Source organism: Peromyscus californicus, unplaced genomic scaffold (genome assembly GCF_007827085.1).
Source record: "Peromyscus californicus insignis strain IS unplaced genomic scaffold, ASM782708v3 Scaffold_20__1_contigs__length_68692818, whole genome shotgun sequence".
Lineage (NCBI taxonomy): Eukaryota > Metazoa > Chordata > Mammalia > Rodentia > Cricetidae > Peromyscus > Peromyscus californicus.
Genome location: NW_026294503.1, coordinates 38,517,066 through 38,530,921, shown reverse-complemented (window position 1 = coordinate 38,530,921; position 13,856 = coordinate 38,517,066). Strand labels below are relative to the sequence as shown.

The following is a 13,856-nucleotide window of genomic DNA, read 5'->3' as shown; positions in this document are numbered from 1 at the left end:
ACAGAGATCCGCCTGCCTCTGCCTCCCGAGTGCTGGGATTAAAGGTGTGCACCACCACCGTCCAGTCCCTCTTCTTATTTTTAATATTGCTTTTCCATTATATGACTACAGTGTGCCCATGTGTAACTTTCATGGGATTCATGTTTCTTGGACTTGAATCTTGGCCTTTTGTGATGTGTGGACAACTGGCCTTGGTTTCTCGAAGCCTCTTTCTCCCCTTCCTTCAGAATTGCTGCTCTACTCATACCAGGCCAAGGACATCTACTTCAGGTCGGGGCTGTGATCTAAGAAGCAAAATGCTTTGACTGAAGGTAGAGAGATGTGTGTGTGTGTGTGTGTGTGTGTGTGTGTGTGTGTGTGTGTGTACGTGCGCACATGTGTGCCAGAGGTCACCCTTGTGTGTTCTTCCTCATGTGTTGCCCTTGTTTCTGAGTCAGGGTCTGTCACTTGGACCTGAAGCTTACAGATTAGACCGGGCCGGCTGGCCGGCCTGCCTGTGAGTTCCCAGAATGCAGCTGTCTTTGCTTCTCCCAACATAGGCAAACACATCTCTGATGGAGCCATCTCCCTGGCTCCTTGAAGACTGCCTTTGGTCTGTTGTGACGTCAGTAAGTGTTGCGTTTGTGCTTGTGGACAGTCCCTCTGGCTCACTCATTGTTGAGTTTCCTTTCCTTGAGGTTTTGTCATAGGATCTCTTATGCTGTACGCCATCTTTGTTGCTGAATTCCATACCCAGGCTGTGATTTTGGCCCATTTATAGGATGCAGTGTACAGTGTGTTGAGGGAATCAATCCAGTTGCTATCTTTTCTGGCCTAGAAATCTCCACCTCAGTTCTGGATTCTACCGATCTCCTGGGCTGTGGTTTGGAAACTGCTCCAGGGCCAGGATGCCCAAATGAATGAGAAGCCTACCGTAGCCCATTCCCATCCTTCAGTCACCCTAATCCTCAAGCAGCTGCCTCCTGTCTCCTTTGCACATTTTAAGGCAAGAGGCTAAATCCAAAGCCAAGTGCATCATGGGAGAGCTGTAATCTGAGTTACTGACTGGTGTCCCAGGGGGTGCCGGTACCTGGTGAAGAAAGTACCCTTTGCTGGCGTACCTTCTCCTGTCACAGCTGTTGGGGAGAATGATTGTCTTAGGACTCTGTTATCTGACCTGCTGAACAATGTGCCTAGAATATGTTGAATATCAGATGAGATCCTGTTAATGTGCTCCTGTGACAAGTATGTTTCTGCATAAAAGCCACAGGCCCAGCTGGGCTGAGCAGCTGTCAGTACTGAGGGTCTTTCCAGGTCTTTTATTTTGTCTCAGTGAAGATTGATAAGTGGGTGTGTGGGCTTGCTTGCTAGCTTCTTGGGACAGAAACCTCTGGGTCTCCGTGCTGTAGCATACACGCTCCAGCCTGGAATGCGGGTGGGAAAAGGCAGTCATGTTGTCTGGGCTTTGTGGTTCCCGCGAGGCTCCTGTCATGCCATCCACAGCCTGCAGGAAACCCTTTCTGAAAGGAGGCGTGGCTCAGGCTTGCACCAGGCACAGGCGTGTGGCTAGCAGTGGTCACGTGACCTGTCAGCGTCAGGTCTGGAAGAAGCCGAGGTTGCCATGGTTTGAACTGCGTCAGCTCAGTTGCTCAGCAACTTGAGGGGGCTGGGAACTACAGACTGAGGCCAGGGCCAGCCCACCAGGCTTGCAAATTACTGGGAGAGCTTCTGGCTGGTTAAATATGCAAACCTTTAATGTTCTCCATTTTGCTGTTAATTGTGGTATTCCTTAAATGAGTCCAGTCTCAAGATTATGATGGTCAAAGTGGTGTAAAACAATTGTGGGATCTCCCCAGTATTTTGTGCTTGCCATGGTGATTCTGTGTCCCTAAGATGCCACTCCCCTCCCTAGTGGAGAAGAGCGCAGCAGGACAGCTTGGCAGTGAACTCAGCAGGCAGGCAGCTGGGTGCTGATTTCACACTTTCCCCGTGTCCTGGGCATAACTTTCCCTTGCTGCCCCCACCCTGCCCCCGTCCCCATCCCTTCCCCACTGTTCGAAGTACAGCAGTCTGTGTGAAAGCCAAGGTGGGCCCAGCTTTGAGGCTCTGTGATGGCTCAACGTATGTTAGTGCTTCGACACCATGGTGAGTCCTGTGTGCCTCAGTCTCCAGCAGGGGAGTATATACCTGCTCATTCATGTCCCTTTCCTCCTGTGGTATAGACTGCTTTCGAGGTTTTTAGAAGTTGGGCCATTGGGTACATATATTAAGGTAAAAATATATGCCCCCTGGCCTGATATTTTAGTTTTAAGTGATTATCTCAAAGGGATAGAGAGTGCCAACCTTAACAGGCACGGGAAGCGTGATCAGTGGTTCACCCACGTGTTATGGCTTGATGAGAGCTACATTAATAGGTGATGTGGTTTTGTTGGACATAGTAATAAGGACACATAATAAGGACACAGTTCTCAAGGCATGTAGTAGGACATCCTCAGGCCCCAGATATCTAAGTGTGTAAACACAATGGGCGTGGGAGGCTACGGCAGGAGGATTGGTGAATTTCCCAACACCCACATCAAGTAACTGTCAACTACCTGTAGCTCCAGCTCCAGGGAATTCTCTGGCCTCCGTGGGCGCTGCACTTCCATACACACACCCACACGCAATACATGTAATTCAAAATAAAACAGAAATCTTTGTATCAAAAAAAAAAAACCAAGATAAAATACAAGAACAATTTTTAAAATGTTGATGGGTCTGTGTTTGTGTAAAAGCTTGGATTGTTCATAGCCAGGCTCCTCCTGGGAAGGCTGGGCTGGGCAGCAGGCTGAGCAGACTTAGCTGTTTGTCACAGTAAGGATGCAGTCACATAAAACCTGCATAATTAGAAATGAACCAAAGTATGCGGGTTTGTGTTGGTTTGTTTGCTTGTTTTTTAAGAACCTTCCAGAACTATAACAGAAGTCAACAGCCAGCACGGTTACTGCCCAGCAGATCCTGGGGTTTAGGCAGTAGGATGCAGGAGAGAGAGGCCTTGGTGGCTCTTACCACTGCTCCTTGCTCTCTGTGGCTCTGCCTCGGTGTCCCTGCATATGAAACACCAATGGTAGTGTGACCTGTATGTTCTCAAGAGGTGGAGTGGGTTCTTCCCCATCCGCAAGGAGAAGGCCCAGTGGCTGGCTGCTGGTATCCTTGTGTTCACCTTAACAGCTCGGTGAGGTCAGGAACCTAGTGTGTGCCTGGTGTTCAGCCCAGGGCTTCCTCCTAGATGTCTCTGCTTGACTTGGGGAAGGGTAAGTGAGGGGTTTCATTTGGTGAGATGTTGGGTTGTACTTAACGCCAGTGACTGCTACAAGTGTGGTGCCTTGTTGTGTACCAGAAAATGTAGTCTATGGACTATGGCGGACACTCAGCCTCCCAATAGAGGTATGGGTGTCCAGTCTACAACTTTAGGACAGAAATTCCAATGGCTACCCTTCAGTGTACCTGGTACTCTGAGGTTACAGTAGCATCCACATCTGTCCTGTGTAACTCACTTGTGTGACCAGGAAAATGAGGTAAGCCCACTTTAGGTTCTTGGCTGATTCCCCCCCCCTCCCCCGCAGGATGGAAAGCCACATGGCAGCAGAAGCCCTAGTCTCCTAAAGTGGCTTCAAACTAGTTTGTATCAGACAGATTCAGCCCCTGTGCCGCCTCCTCGACTTCATTGACATTTTCCTGAATTCTCTGTCTGTTTCAGGGAAATAGTGGAGCACATGGTCCAGCACTTTAAGACCCAGATCTTCGGGGACCGGAAGCCAGTGTTTGATGGAAGGAAGAATCTGTACACTGCCATGCCCCTTCCAATCGGCAGGGACAAGGTGAGGCCGCAAGTGCTGGGGTCCAGTCCAACTAGTGCAATGAGGTTCAGACATGTTCCAAGGTTCCTTATTTCTCTGATGATGTACAAAATCGCTTTATCTGGGAGGCAAGGCAGCTGCTGGGTGGGGGGCTTGGTTATGAGGTGTATGGTGTGTGCTGAGGAATGAGGCTGATTAAGTGCAACCCACAGACCACTAGACACAGCCCCCCCCACCTCGCACGTGTGTGTGTGTGTGTGTGTGTGTGTGTGTGTGTGTGTGTGTGTGTGTGTGTATGTGTGTGTGTGTGTGTGTGTGTGTATGTGTCTTACTGGCAATGTGCTGCAGCGGCCTCCTCTGCAGGGAGGAGGAGGAGGAGGGGTGAGTCAAGCTGGTGAGGTGGCCATAGAAAATGGTTACCTTCCCTTATTATTTTTATCTTTATCTTGGCTTTATTTAAAAAGTAATAAAGCTTCTACCCAGACTCTGATACATCTGAGTATGAAGGAACAGGCACATTTTCTGCAGGTCTGAAAATGGTTGTGTTGCTAAGTGACCAAGTTCCTTGGCTCTTCTGTGCCTGTCTGTATCCCCAGTGGGGCCAGGCAGTCTCCGTACCTGGTGGCTTCTGCTCTGTGTCACCACACCGACAGGAAGGTGCTATGTGAGGGCAGGGAGAGGGCCAATGACTACACAGCTCTGTGTGTCATGTTCTGATCTCGCTTTTCCCAGTCACCAGTGGCACGTGGGTTGTCGCTGCCACTCCAGGGTAGGATGATGGGCGTAGGGTTCTGAGTTGGAGGGAATCCCAGGACTGAGTGTGAATGAGCTGAGCAGGCTCTCCCTGGCAAATTAACATGCTGTGAATTTGAGATTTATTGATCTTAAGGTTTTTTGTGTTTAATTTGCACATTTGTTTTTGTTGAAAGCTCTATAAGAAAGAAAAGCATAAGGAGTTTATTCACAGTTTTGTTGGTACAAATTTATAATTAGACGCTAGGAGGAGCCTGAGGAGAGCCCTCCTGAAGGAGGGGTGGGGTGTCTCCACTGCTCAGATGTAGACGCACAGTCACAGGCATTACCAGCCCAGGCTGCGGTGGAAATAGGAGTGGGTACGCCTTTCCTAGTAATAGGAAAGGCTGCTTCCCCTGCCAAGCCAACTACTTCTCCAGTGCAGACTGGAACAGCCGGGGTAGGCTGCCCCACTTCCCGTGTGTGTGTGTGTGTGTGTGTGTGTGTGTGTGTGTGTGTGTGTGTGTGTGTGTGTGTGTGTGGTGCATCTCGGGGGCTCAGACGCAGTGTGGGCTTTCATTACGGGTCTGCGGGCTCTGTGTGCTCCTCTGGTCCCACAGCGTAGTGCAAGTAGCAAGGTTTGAAGAGCTCCAGCCCACTGCCCAAGACATATGAGCACCGGGCAGGGATGGTGGATACAGTTCTTGTCTGTTTGCACTAGCCTGGAGTCCCAGAGAGCTTGGGAGCCTTTCAGCTAGCACAGGGGCCAATGAAAACTAGTTTTCCTCTCTTTTTCTACCAACAAAGCTTTGTCTTTGTGGCCTTTTTCTTTTTTTTGTCATCTGTAGGAAGAAAGGACTCTCCTTGTCCATTAGCTCAGCGTCCACTTAGTGGCTCAGTGGGGACGTAATGCCTGGTGTGGGTACATACCAGTGTCCACATCACATCACCTGCCCGATGAGCAGCCCTCTCCAGATATCTTCTCACTCCTCCATTGGTGTTCACCTCACTGGCAGCCCATGTCATGAAAGCAACTCCTCGGGGCTGAGAACACTTGTGTCCACCAAACCTGTGGGCTCACTTTGAGATGGGACAGAACTGAGAAGTTACATAGCGGTTGCTCTAACTTTGGGAGTGAAGTCCTCATCTCTGTTTACATTGGCTCTGTGTCCAGCCAATGACTTCTTTTGCCGGCTGCCTCCATGTGTATAGCTTCTGACTGCTACCTCCTGGGCCGGGGCGAGTTGAGTGTCCCCTTCCTAGATGGAAGTTATAGCTGAGATCCAGTTTTGAAGGACCACTGTTCTGGTTGACTTTCTGTTGCTGCTGATAAACACCATGACCAAGAAAACTTGGAGGGGGAAGGGTTTACTTGGTTCACATGTCCTGATCATAATCCATCACCAGGAAGGGCAGGGGAAGAATGAAAAGCAGGAACAGAGACACAAACTGAAGCAGAGACCATGGAAAAATCATGCCTACTGACTTGCTCCCCATGGCTCGCTCAACTTACTTTTTTTTTCTTTTTTCTTTTTTTTGGTTTTCCAATATCGGGTTTCTCTGTGTAACAGTCCTGGATGTTCTGGAACTTGCTTTGTAGCACAGGCTGGCCTCTAACTCACTGAGATCTGCCTGCCTCTGCCTCCCAAGTCCTGGGATAAAAGGCATGCACCGCCACCACCCGGCAACTCATTTTCTTATACAACCCATGACTACCTACTTATTGTGACACTGTCCACAGTGTGTTGAACCCTCCCATATCAATCATTAATCAAGAAAATCTCCCTGCTAACCACAGCTGGTTCTTCAGCCCCAGCTGACTAGCATCAATTGTTTCAATAAAGCACAAAAAGTTTCACTAACACAGATTCTTAATTCATATACGTCACACCGATGGCTTTGATAGTCTTTGTTTCTCCCTGAAGCTTCCTAAGGCAGGCTTCCCTTGTCTGCACTACTTTCAACATTCTTAGCTTCCAAGTTCCCATAACAGCAGCTCACTAGGCTCTGAGCACTTCCAACCACCTTCCAAAAGAACAGCATGGTCAGGTCTATCCCAGCAACACCCCACTTCTGATACCAGTTTCTTTTTCTTTTTGGTTTTTCGAGGCAGGCTTTCTCTGTATAGCCTTAACTGTCCTGGAACTTGCTCTACAGACCAGGCTGGCCTCAAACTCACAGAGATCTGCCTAACTCTGTCTCCCAAGTGCTGGGATTAAAGGCATTCACTACCACCTCCTGGCCTGACACCAGTTTCTATTCTTGTTCAATTTCTGTTGCTGCGATAAAAACAAAAGGAACTTGGGGGAGGGAGTTATTTGACTTAAAGTTCAAATATTATTGAGAGAAGCCAAGGCAGGAGCCTTGTCTCTCAAACATTGTTGAGAATAGCCAAGGCAGGAGCTTGGAAGCAGAGACTGAAGTTGACACCATGAGAGAACATGAATCACTGGCGTGCTCAGCTTGGTTTTTTTTTATACAACCCAGGACTACATGCCCAGGGGCAGCTCCACTCAAAGTGGGCGGGGCCCTCCTACATGAAGAAAATGCTCACAGGCCTATCTGTTAAAGGCAGTTCCTCAACTGAGGTTCCCTATTCCCAGGTGATTCTGTTTGTGTCAAATTGACCAAAAACAAGACCAAAAAAACCTACCCAGCACAGGCTTTCCCAGAAAGCCTTTAGACGGCAGCTCCCTGGGCACATCGAAACAGGATATGACCTGCACGTCCTCATCAGGAAAGGATGCATGGCACCAAGCCCTGCAGCTGTCCCTGCAGCCTGGCCAGCACAGTGGTTGTGACACCAGACACCTGCTGGTGCTGTCACTCCTTCTATGGGGCTGGGGGTAGGTGGCCCTGCAGCTGAGGACAGGGAAACCTTAAGACACAGCTGCTTCTGTGTGTTCACAACCTCCCCAAACACTGTTTCTTTGTGTCAGGGTGCAGCCCTCTCCCCTCTTTGTTTCTTAGTGGTGTGCTGTACCAAAATGCACTTCTTTTTGTTCTCAATTTGACTCCTTCCTGCTTGCAAGGATGTCCAAACAAGAGCTGCATGGCTCAGTAAATATCAGTGTTTTCAGAGGTTGGGTCTATAACCAGCTTGCCGTCTTCCCTACCCAGGTTGGTACCGTGTGATGTACCAGCCATACTTCTGAGCACACATCTGGGTTGTGTTTCCCTCTGAGTAGTGGCAGTAGGCCAGCCCAAAGCCCAGTCCCCTCTCTGCCCTTTCCTGGCCCCAGGGCCTTGGGCTGTTTGCCAGCCCAGTGTCTGGTGATGCATAGAAGATGTGGTGAACCGGTCTCCTTGCTGGAAGTGTCGGTACTAAAGGATAAAGCATTCCAAGAACACGGGACATGTCAATAACAGATAACAAAGCCACTTTGCTCCTTCCCTGAGTGGTTTGTGGACCACAGTCACAATGCACTGCAGTAGGCATGGATCACAGTGGTGATCCCATAGTGGACATTAAGTTTCGAGTAGATTGAACAAGTGTTACAGGAGAAAAGTGGCCATGTTGGGGGCGTCGCAAGTGTCCTATGTGCTGAGGGTTGATCTGAACGCGTTTTTGACCACTGTCCAGTATGCTGGCCACTGGCCTCACACAGCTGCGTGATTGCACATTTGTTAAAAGTGAATAAAATTTTTACCACTCAGTTGGTAAAAAGTGGAAAGCAGTTGAGGAAGCACATTCACTTTTAACAAATGTGCACCTACTCAAAAAAATAAAGTTAAAAATTGAATTTCTCATGTGTTTTGGGCGGAAATGACCTTTGTGCTTTGGTCTGGCAGGTGGAACTGGAGGTCACACTGCCCGGAGAAGGCAAAGATCGTATCTTCAAGGTGTCCATCAAGTGGGTGTCGTGCGTGAGCTTGCAGGCATTACACGATGCACTTTCGGGGCGGCTGCCCAGCGTCCCTTTTGAGACGATCCAGGCCCTGGACGTTGTCATGAGGCACTTGCCATCCATGAGGTGAGGACATCAGCTGGGAGGGGAGAAAGGGCCATGAGCTGAAGCTCAGTGTTCTCAGAAAGATTGAGATCTTAACCAAGCAAGGGAGGAGCCAGTGGAGCCAGTGGTGATGGCCAGACATGTGATCTCTGGGGCAAACAGTCTGAGATGGAAGAGGGTAGTGTTAGAGTCATCACCAGTGACCTTGCCTGAGGGCACAAGGTTCACCTCCCTGGCTTTGAGCTCACCAAGCCCTGTGCAGAGTCCAGAGCAGCACCTGGACGGCCATCCTTGGGAGACTCCTCTGCAGCTTTTATAACCGCGGCCAGCAACAGAGGCATCATCCTATTTCATTAGAGGATCACCCTTTGCCACACCTAGCAGGGGGTGGGGATCATTTCTGTGGCTTGCCATTTTCCCAGTGGCCAGACAGTGTTGCACTGACTGGCACATGGGACCAAGGCCAGGGAGCCACATCCAAACTTGGCTCTCACACAAAGCACACAGTAGCACCTTAGAACAGTGGGAATGGAGCTGGGAGGTCAGAAGTAAGCAGCAGAAAGCAAGCTCAGTGTTGAGCCCTGGGACTGACCCCTCTGTGCTCTGGAGAAGATTGGGTCTTCCTTTGGCTCCCTAGCTACACACTTTAGGCCTAGAGGAGACTACCTCCCAGGGCCAGATGTCACTCTTGGCAGAGGTCTGTCCTGCCTGCCATTCCTAAGAACTGTTGATGGAAGGGAGGCAGGTAGGCACAGAAGTAGCCTGGAATGGTGATTACCAAAATATCATATCTGGTTTAAAAACAAACTAGTATTTATTTTTGTGTGTGTGTGTGATATCACCAGTGTGTGGAGGTCAGAGGACAACTTGGTAGGAGTCAGTTCCCTTTTCCTACCGTGTGAGTCCTTGGGATGGAACTCAGGTCATCAGGCTTGGCGACAAACACCCTTACCCTCTGAGCCTTCTCACCGGCCACATTGAGTGGCAGGAATTCCTACGGGTCCTTTCTTCTGAATTCTTTTGGATAGTCTACACTGATTTTTACAGTCAGGAGACTGTCAGCACGCACAGGATTAATAAGCACAGTCAGAAAGGGAGATGGGAGATGGGCATGCGCCATAACTTCATTAACAAACAGCGCCACCTGTACCGCAGCCCAACACCGTCTCTTCCCTTTGGCATCCTGAGTGGTGGCACGTGTCACGTGTCTAGTAGTCTGTAGGGGACACTAGAGAGAGTGTCCACAGCAGGTGGGTGGGCTCTAGCTCAGGTCTGCGTGCGTAACTGGCCTGCAGGCTCCAGAAGCAGTGAGCTCTCCACAGCCTCCTTCCTGCCTGTCATTGAAAGGAGCTATGATGAGCAGGGGACGGGTGCCAGCTTCGACGGCTCCATGCGGTCCACAGCCACACAGGGAGGTGGCAGCTCTGGGACTTAGGGCTGACCTGCTCCAGCTGCCTCTGCCTGGTGGCTGTTGGGTTTCCACCCGTGTTAGTGTTAAGCTGCTCCTGCATCCGTAGCACAGCCCTGGACTAGGAAGACTCGAAAGGATCTGCCCAGCTACGTGCAGTGTAAGATGAAAATAAGGAGGAGGAAAGAGAATGGAAATACCAGCTAGAGCCTGCGTTCTGCGTGAGTCTTAAGGCCGTGTCTGTAGGCAGAGCCTGTTCCCAGATTAACTCTTGTCCTTTGGAGAGATTCATAAGGAAGGTACCCTCGAAGTGTGGAACAGTGAGTCTGAGCTAGAACCACGGTGGGTCTTGTCTCACACTGACACTGATCCTTGAGAGGGGTCCCCTTGCACCTCCATCAGCTAATGTGTTTAAACATCTGACGGTCTAAGTCTACAAGGCTACTGCTTATGCTGCGTGAATGCAGACTACAACTCTCTATATTGAGCATGAGTGGTCTCTGAGTGTAGGTGTGCCTGCAGGGATGACTGGAGGAGAGGCAGGGAGTCAGCCCGGCGCTTCCTGACTGATGCCATCTGATTAGGAGAGGGCTTGTCTCCCTGGCAGGTACACCCCAGTTGGCCGTTCCTTCTTCACTGCGTCTGAAGGCTGTTCTAACCCCCTGGGTGGGGGCCGAGAAGTGTGGTTTGGCTTCCACCAGTCCGTCCGACCTTCTCTCTGGAAAATGATGCTGAACATTGATGGTAAGCCCAGGGCTTCACTGCAGGGTCAACGGGGCCCACACAGCCTCCATTACATGGGGTGGAGACATGAAAGCATGCAGAGGAGGCCAGACCTTAGGAAGGCTTCTCATGACCATCTCTAGCCTCCGGTGAAGCCAGAGATGTTGGTGTGTGACCAGCCTGTGTCAATCATCTCTTTGATATCTGAGGTGGTTCATAGTTGGGCATCAGAGCCCTTGGAGTATTCCATTCCCAGGGACCCTTGAGCCAGCCTGGGGAGCTGCCTCTGCCAGGCCCTTTGCACTACTAGAACACCCCAGGCGTGGGGCTGGGGCCATGCCCCTCACTTTCTCTCCATGTTTCCTGATTACTCAAGTTGTCGTTTATACTGAGAAGGGTACCATTAGGTGCCAATGGATGGCCACTGTCCGTTGGTCCTCCAGCTTTGGCGGTGTATTAGAACTGTCACTGCTGTGACAGGTACCTGGAAGAAACCATTTAAAGTAGTAAAGATTGGCTCAAGGTTTCAGAGGACTCAGTCCACAGTAAGCTGGTGTTGTCATTCTGAAGCCGAACACCACTGCAGAGTGTGACCCAGCGTAGCTGCTCATCTGTCTCAGTTCACGGTGGCTGGGAAGGAGGTGGATAGGAAAGGGCCAGGGATGAGTGCATTCCTGAAGGCGCACCCCCAGCAGTCTGCTTCTCCAGTCAGGACCTCCAGCTGAGGTTTTACAGCCTCCCAGAAATGCCATCCGATTGTGAGTCCATCAATCCATTGGTTGGTTCAGAGGCCCCACGATCCAGTTACCTTTCAGTGATGGGGTCCACAAGAGCTTTTGGGGGGGGGACATTGTAGCTCCCGTGCTTCCCCCCTGCTTCAGGAGAGTCTGAGTCATGCTTTGTGCTTGATCCCGCTTCCGTCTGCCAGAGACCTATAAACAGGAGGGATGCTGCCTCCTCGCATAGGGGATAAGTTCTGGCAGTAGCTCCAGGAAGGCCCCAGGTCACATCTTGCTCAGGGGCACACTGATTGCAAATGAATAGCGTGAATGGAAAACCTCAGAAATGCCTCTTGCAGGAGGCCGGAAAAGCTTCCTGGCTGTCCTCTGTCAGGGTAGACTTGTTCAAGACCGCAGTAATTCTTTGGATGACTTCTTCAGACTCAGCCAATCTCTTACCGTTGCCTGTGGCTAGAGACAAGCACGGACTCTCCTTGGTCAGTCCCTACCTTGGGGTGTGGAGCTCTGGGCATAGTGGACATTGGTTTTCTCATCACAAAGGGCCAAGGGGAGTCATCACAAGGCCATAGAGGAGAAACTAAGGCCAGGCCTCATGAGCTGCAACTAATTAGACACATGTGTTATTCTAGATGCCTCCATCAAACGTTCTTGTCTGTCTCTTGCTTTTCCTGTACACAGTATCGGCAACAGCATTTTACAAGGCACAGCCAGTGATCGAGTTTGTTTGTGAAGTTTTGGATTTTAAAAGTATTGAAGAACAACAAAAACCTCTGACAGATTCCCAAAGGGTGAAGTTTACCAAAGAAATTAAAGGTAAGGAACCACTCAGCAGACAGGCTCGGGGTGAGGGCCCCCTCTGAGGTCCCTGCCTATGCATGGATGGGGTTCTTGTTCCACTCTGATGAGGGAGGCGGGGGCTGTGGGAAGAGTGAGCCACAAGGCACACTGACTCTGAGATAGATAGTTGGAACTCGTGCACAGAGGGGCCCATGACTCGAATGAGCACAACCACGCGGGTGGGAGCAGCTGGGATATCTGTCTGAGCCACAAATGTTTGAACTAGAATCACCGTTAAAGATGGGTAGTGGTGACACCCAAGTCTTACTATGCTGAATTTTGCTGGCAGAAGGCATCTCTGGACAAGATGGATCCAGCCATGGCATCCTGAGGATAGCCGTATTTCTTACTCCTCAGCTCTAGAACCCCATAGCTTCAGATGTGGCCAAAGCTGCCATGTGTGAAAATTCCAGAGTGGGGCTTGAACTGTAGATGCAAGACAAGAGTAGCTCTGACTCCTGCTGTCTGTCACTAGGTCTAAAGGTGGAGATAACGCACTGTGGTCAGATGAAGAGGAAGTACCGTGTCTGCAATGTGACCCGTCGGCCGGCCAGTCACCAAACGTAAGGCAGCTGAAATGGCCGTCCCTCCTTCCAAACTCAGGCACACTGGAAGTCATAGGACTGTCCTGCAAGGATTTATCTGTGCTCCTAAAATGCTAGTAGCTACTTTTGTGGCTCATTTACTTACTCTTCACTCTACAAAGTGAACCCCAGGGGCTAGAAAAATGCCTCAGTAGTTAAGAGCATGTCTTGCTCTTTCAGAGAACCCGAGTTCAGTTCCCAGCACCCATGTAGGGCAGCTCAGAACCACGTGTAGCTCCAGCTGCAGTACCCTCTGGTACTGCCCTGGTACCAACATCCCCACATGCACAAATCCACACGCACACACACACAGTTTAAAATATAATAAGTTGGGATTTTTTGTTTGTGTTTTTAAATTTATATCTTCATTTTTATTGTATGAATGGTTTGTCTGCATGTATGTCTGTTCACTGTGTGTGCACCTGGTCCCCATGGGGATCAGAGGAGGCATCAGATACCCTGGAACAGAAGTTATAGGTAACTACGAGCCACTATATGGGTGCTAGGAATCAAACCTGGGTCCTCTGCAGGAGCAGCCAGTGCTCTTGACCTATGAGATATCTCTCCAGCTCCTGTTTTGTTTTGTTTTGTTTTGTTTTAGGCAGGGATTCAATGCATACACCAGACTGGCTTGGAGCCACTCACGAAGATGGCTCTGCTTACTGGGTGCTAGAATTTAAGGCACGTGCCACATGGCCAGCAAAATAATTTAGGGGAAAAAATTGGGGGGCGGGGAGCGTAGAGGGATGGATCAGTGGTTAAGAATACTGGCTGTTCTTCCAGGGGTCCTGGGTTCAATTCCTAACACCACGTGGCAGCTCACAATTATCTCTAATTGTGGTCCCATGGGAGCACATACCCTATTCTGGTGTGCAGACATATACATAAAAATGAATAAATAAATCTTTTAAAAACAAGCATATGAATTCCAACACAGAAATCCCATATACGCAGGGGAGTGGAGGATGTGACCTTAGGTCTTGGAGGAGCCAGGGACACCTGTGGGCACCATTCTGACCCATGGCACAGCTGACTAGCTCTGCTGGCTGAGGCAGTGGCAA

The 13,856-nt window shown here is 50.1% G+C and overlaps 1 protein-coding gene across 5 annotated transcripts in view; it reads left to right on the top strand.

Annotated features, from left to right (window-relative positions):
* Ago2 (argonaute RISC catalytic component 2) overlaps positions 1-13,856 on the top strand; it is a 91,503-nt gene that overhangs the window by 40,636 nt on the left and 37,011 nt on the right. For all 5 annotated transcript variants that reach the window (XR_008220532.1, XR_008220531.1, XR_008220530.1 and 2 more), the window contains exons 3-7: positions 3,719-3,839; positions 8,343-8,524; positions 10,519-10,655; positions 12,053-12,187; positions 12,687-12,774. Coding sequence is in view for 1 of the 5 variants with exons in the window: in XM_052747957.1 (XP_052603917.1) it covers positions 3,719-3,839; positions 8,343-8,524; positions 10,519-10,655; positions 12,053-12,187; positions 12,687-12,774 (663 nt within the window). In the remaining 4 variants the exon portion in view is untranslated. The remainder of the gene's footprint in view (positions 1-3,718; positions 3,840-8,342; positions 8,525-10,518; positions 10,656-12,052; positions 12,188-12,686; positions 12,775-13,856) is intronic.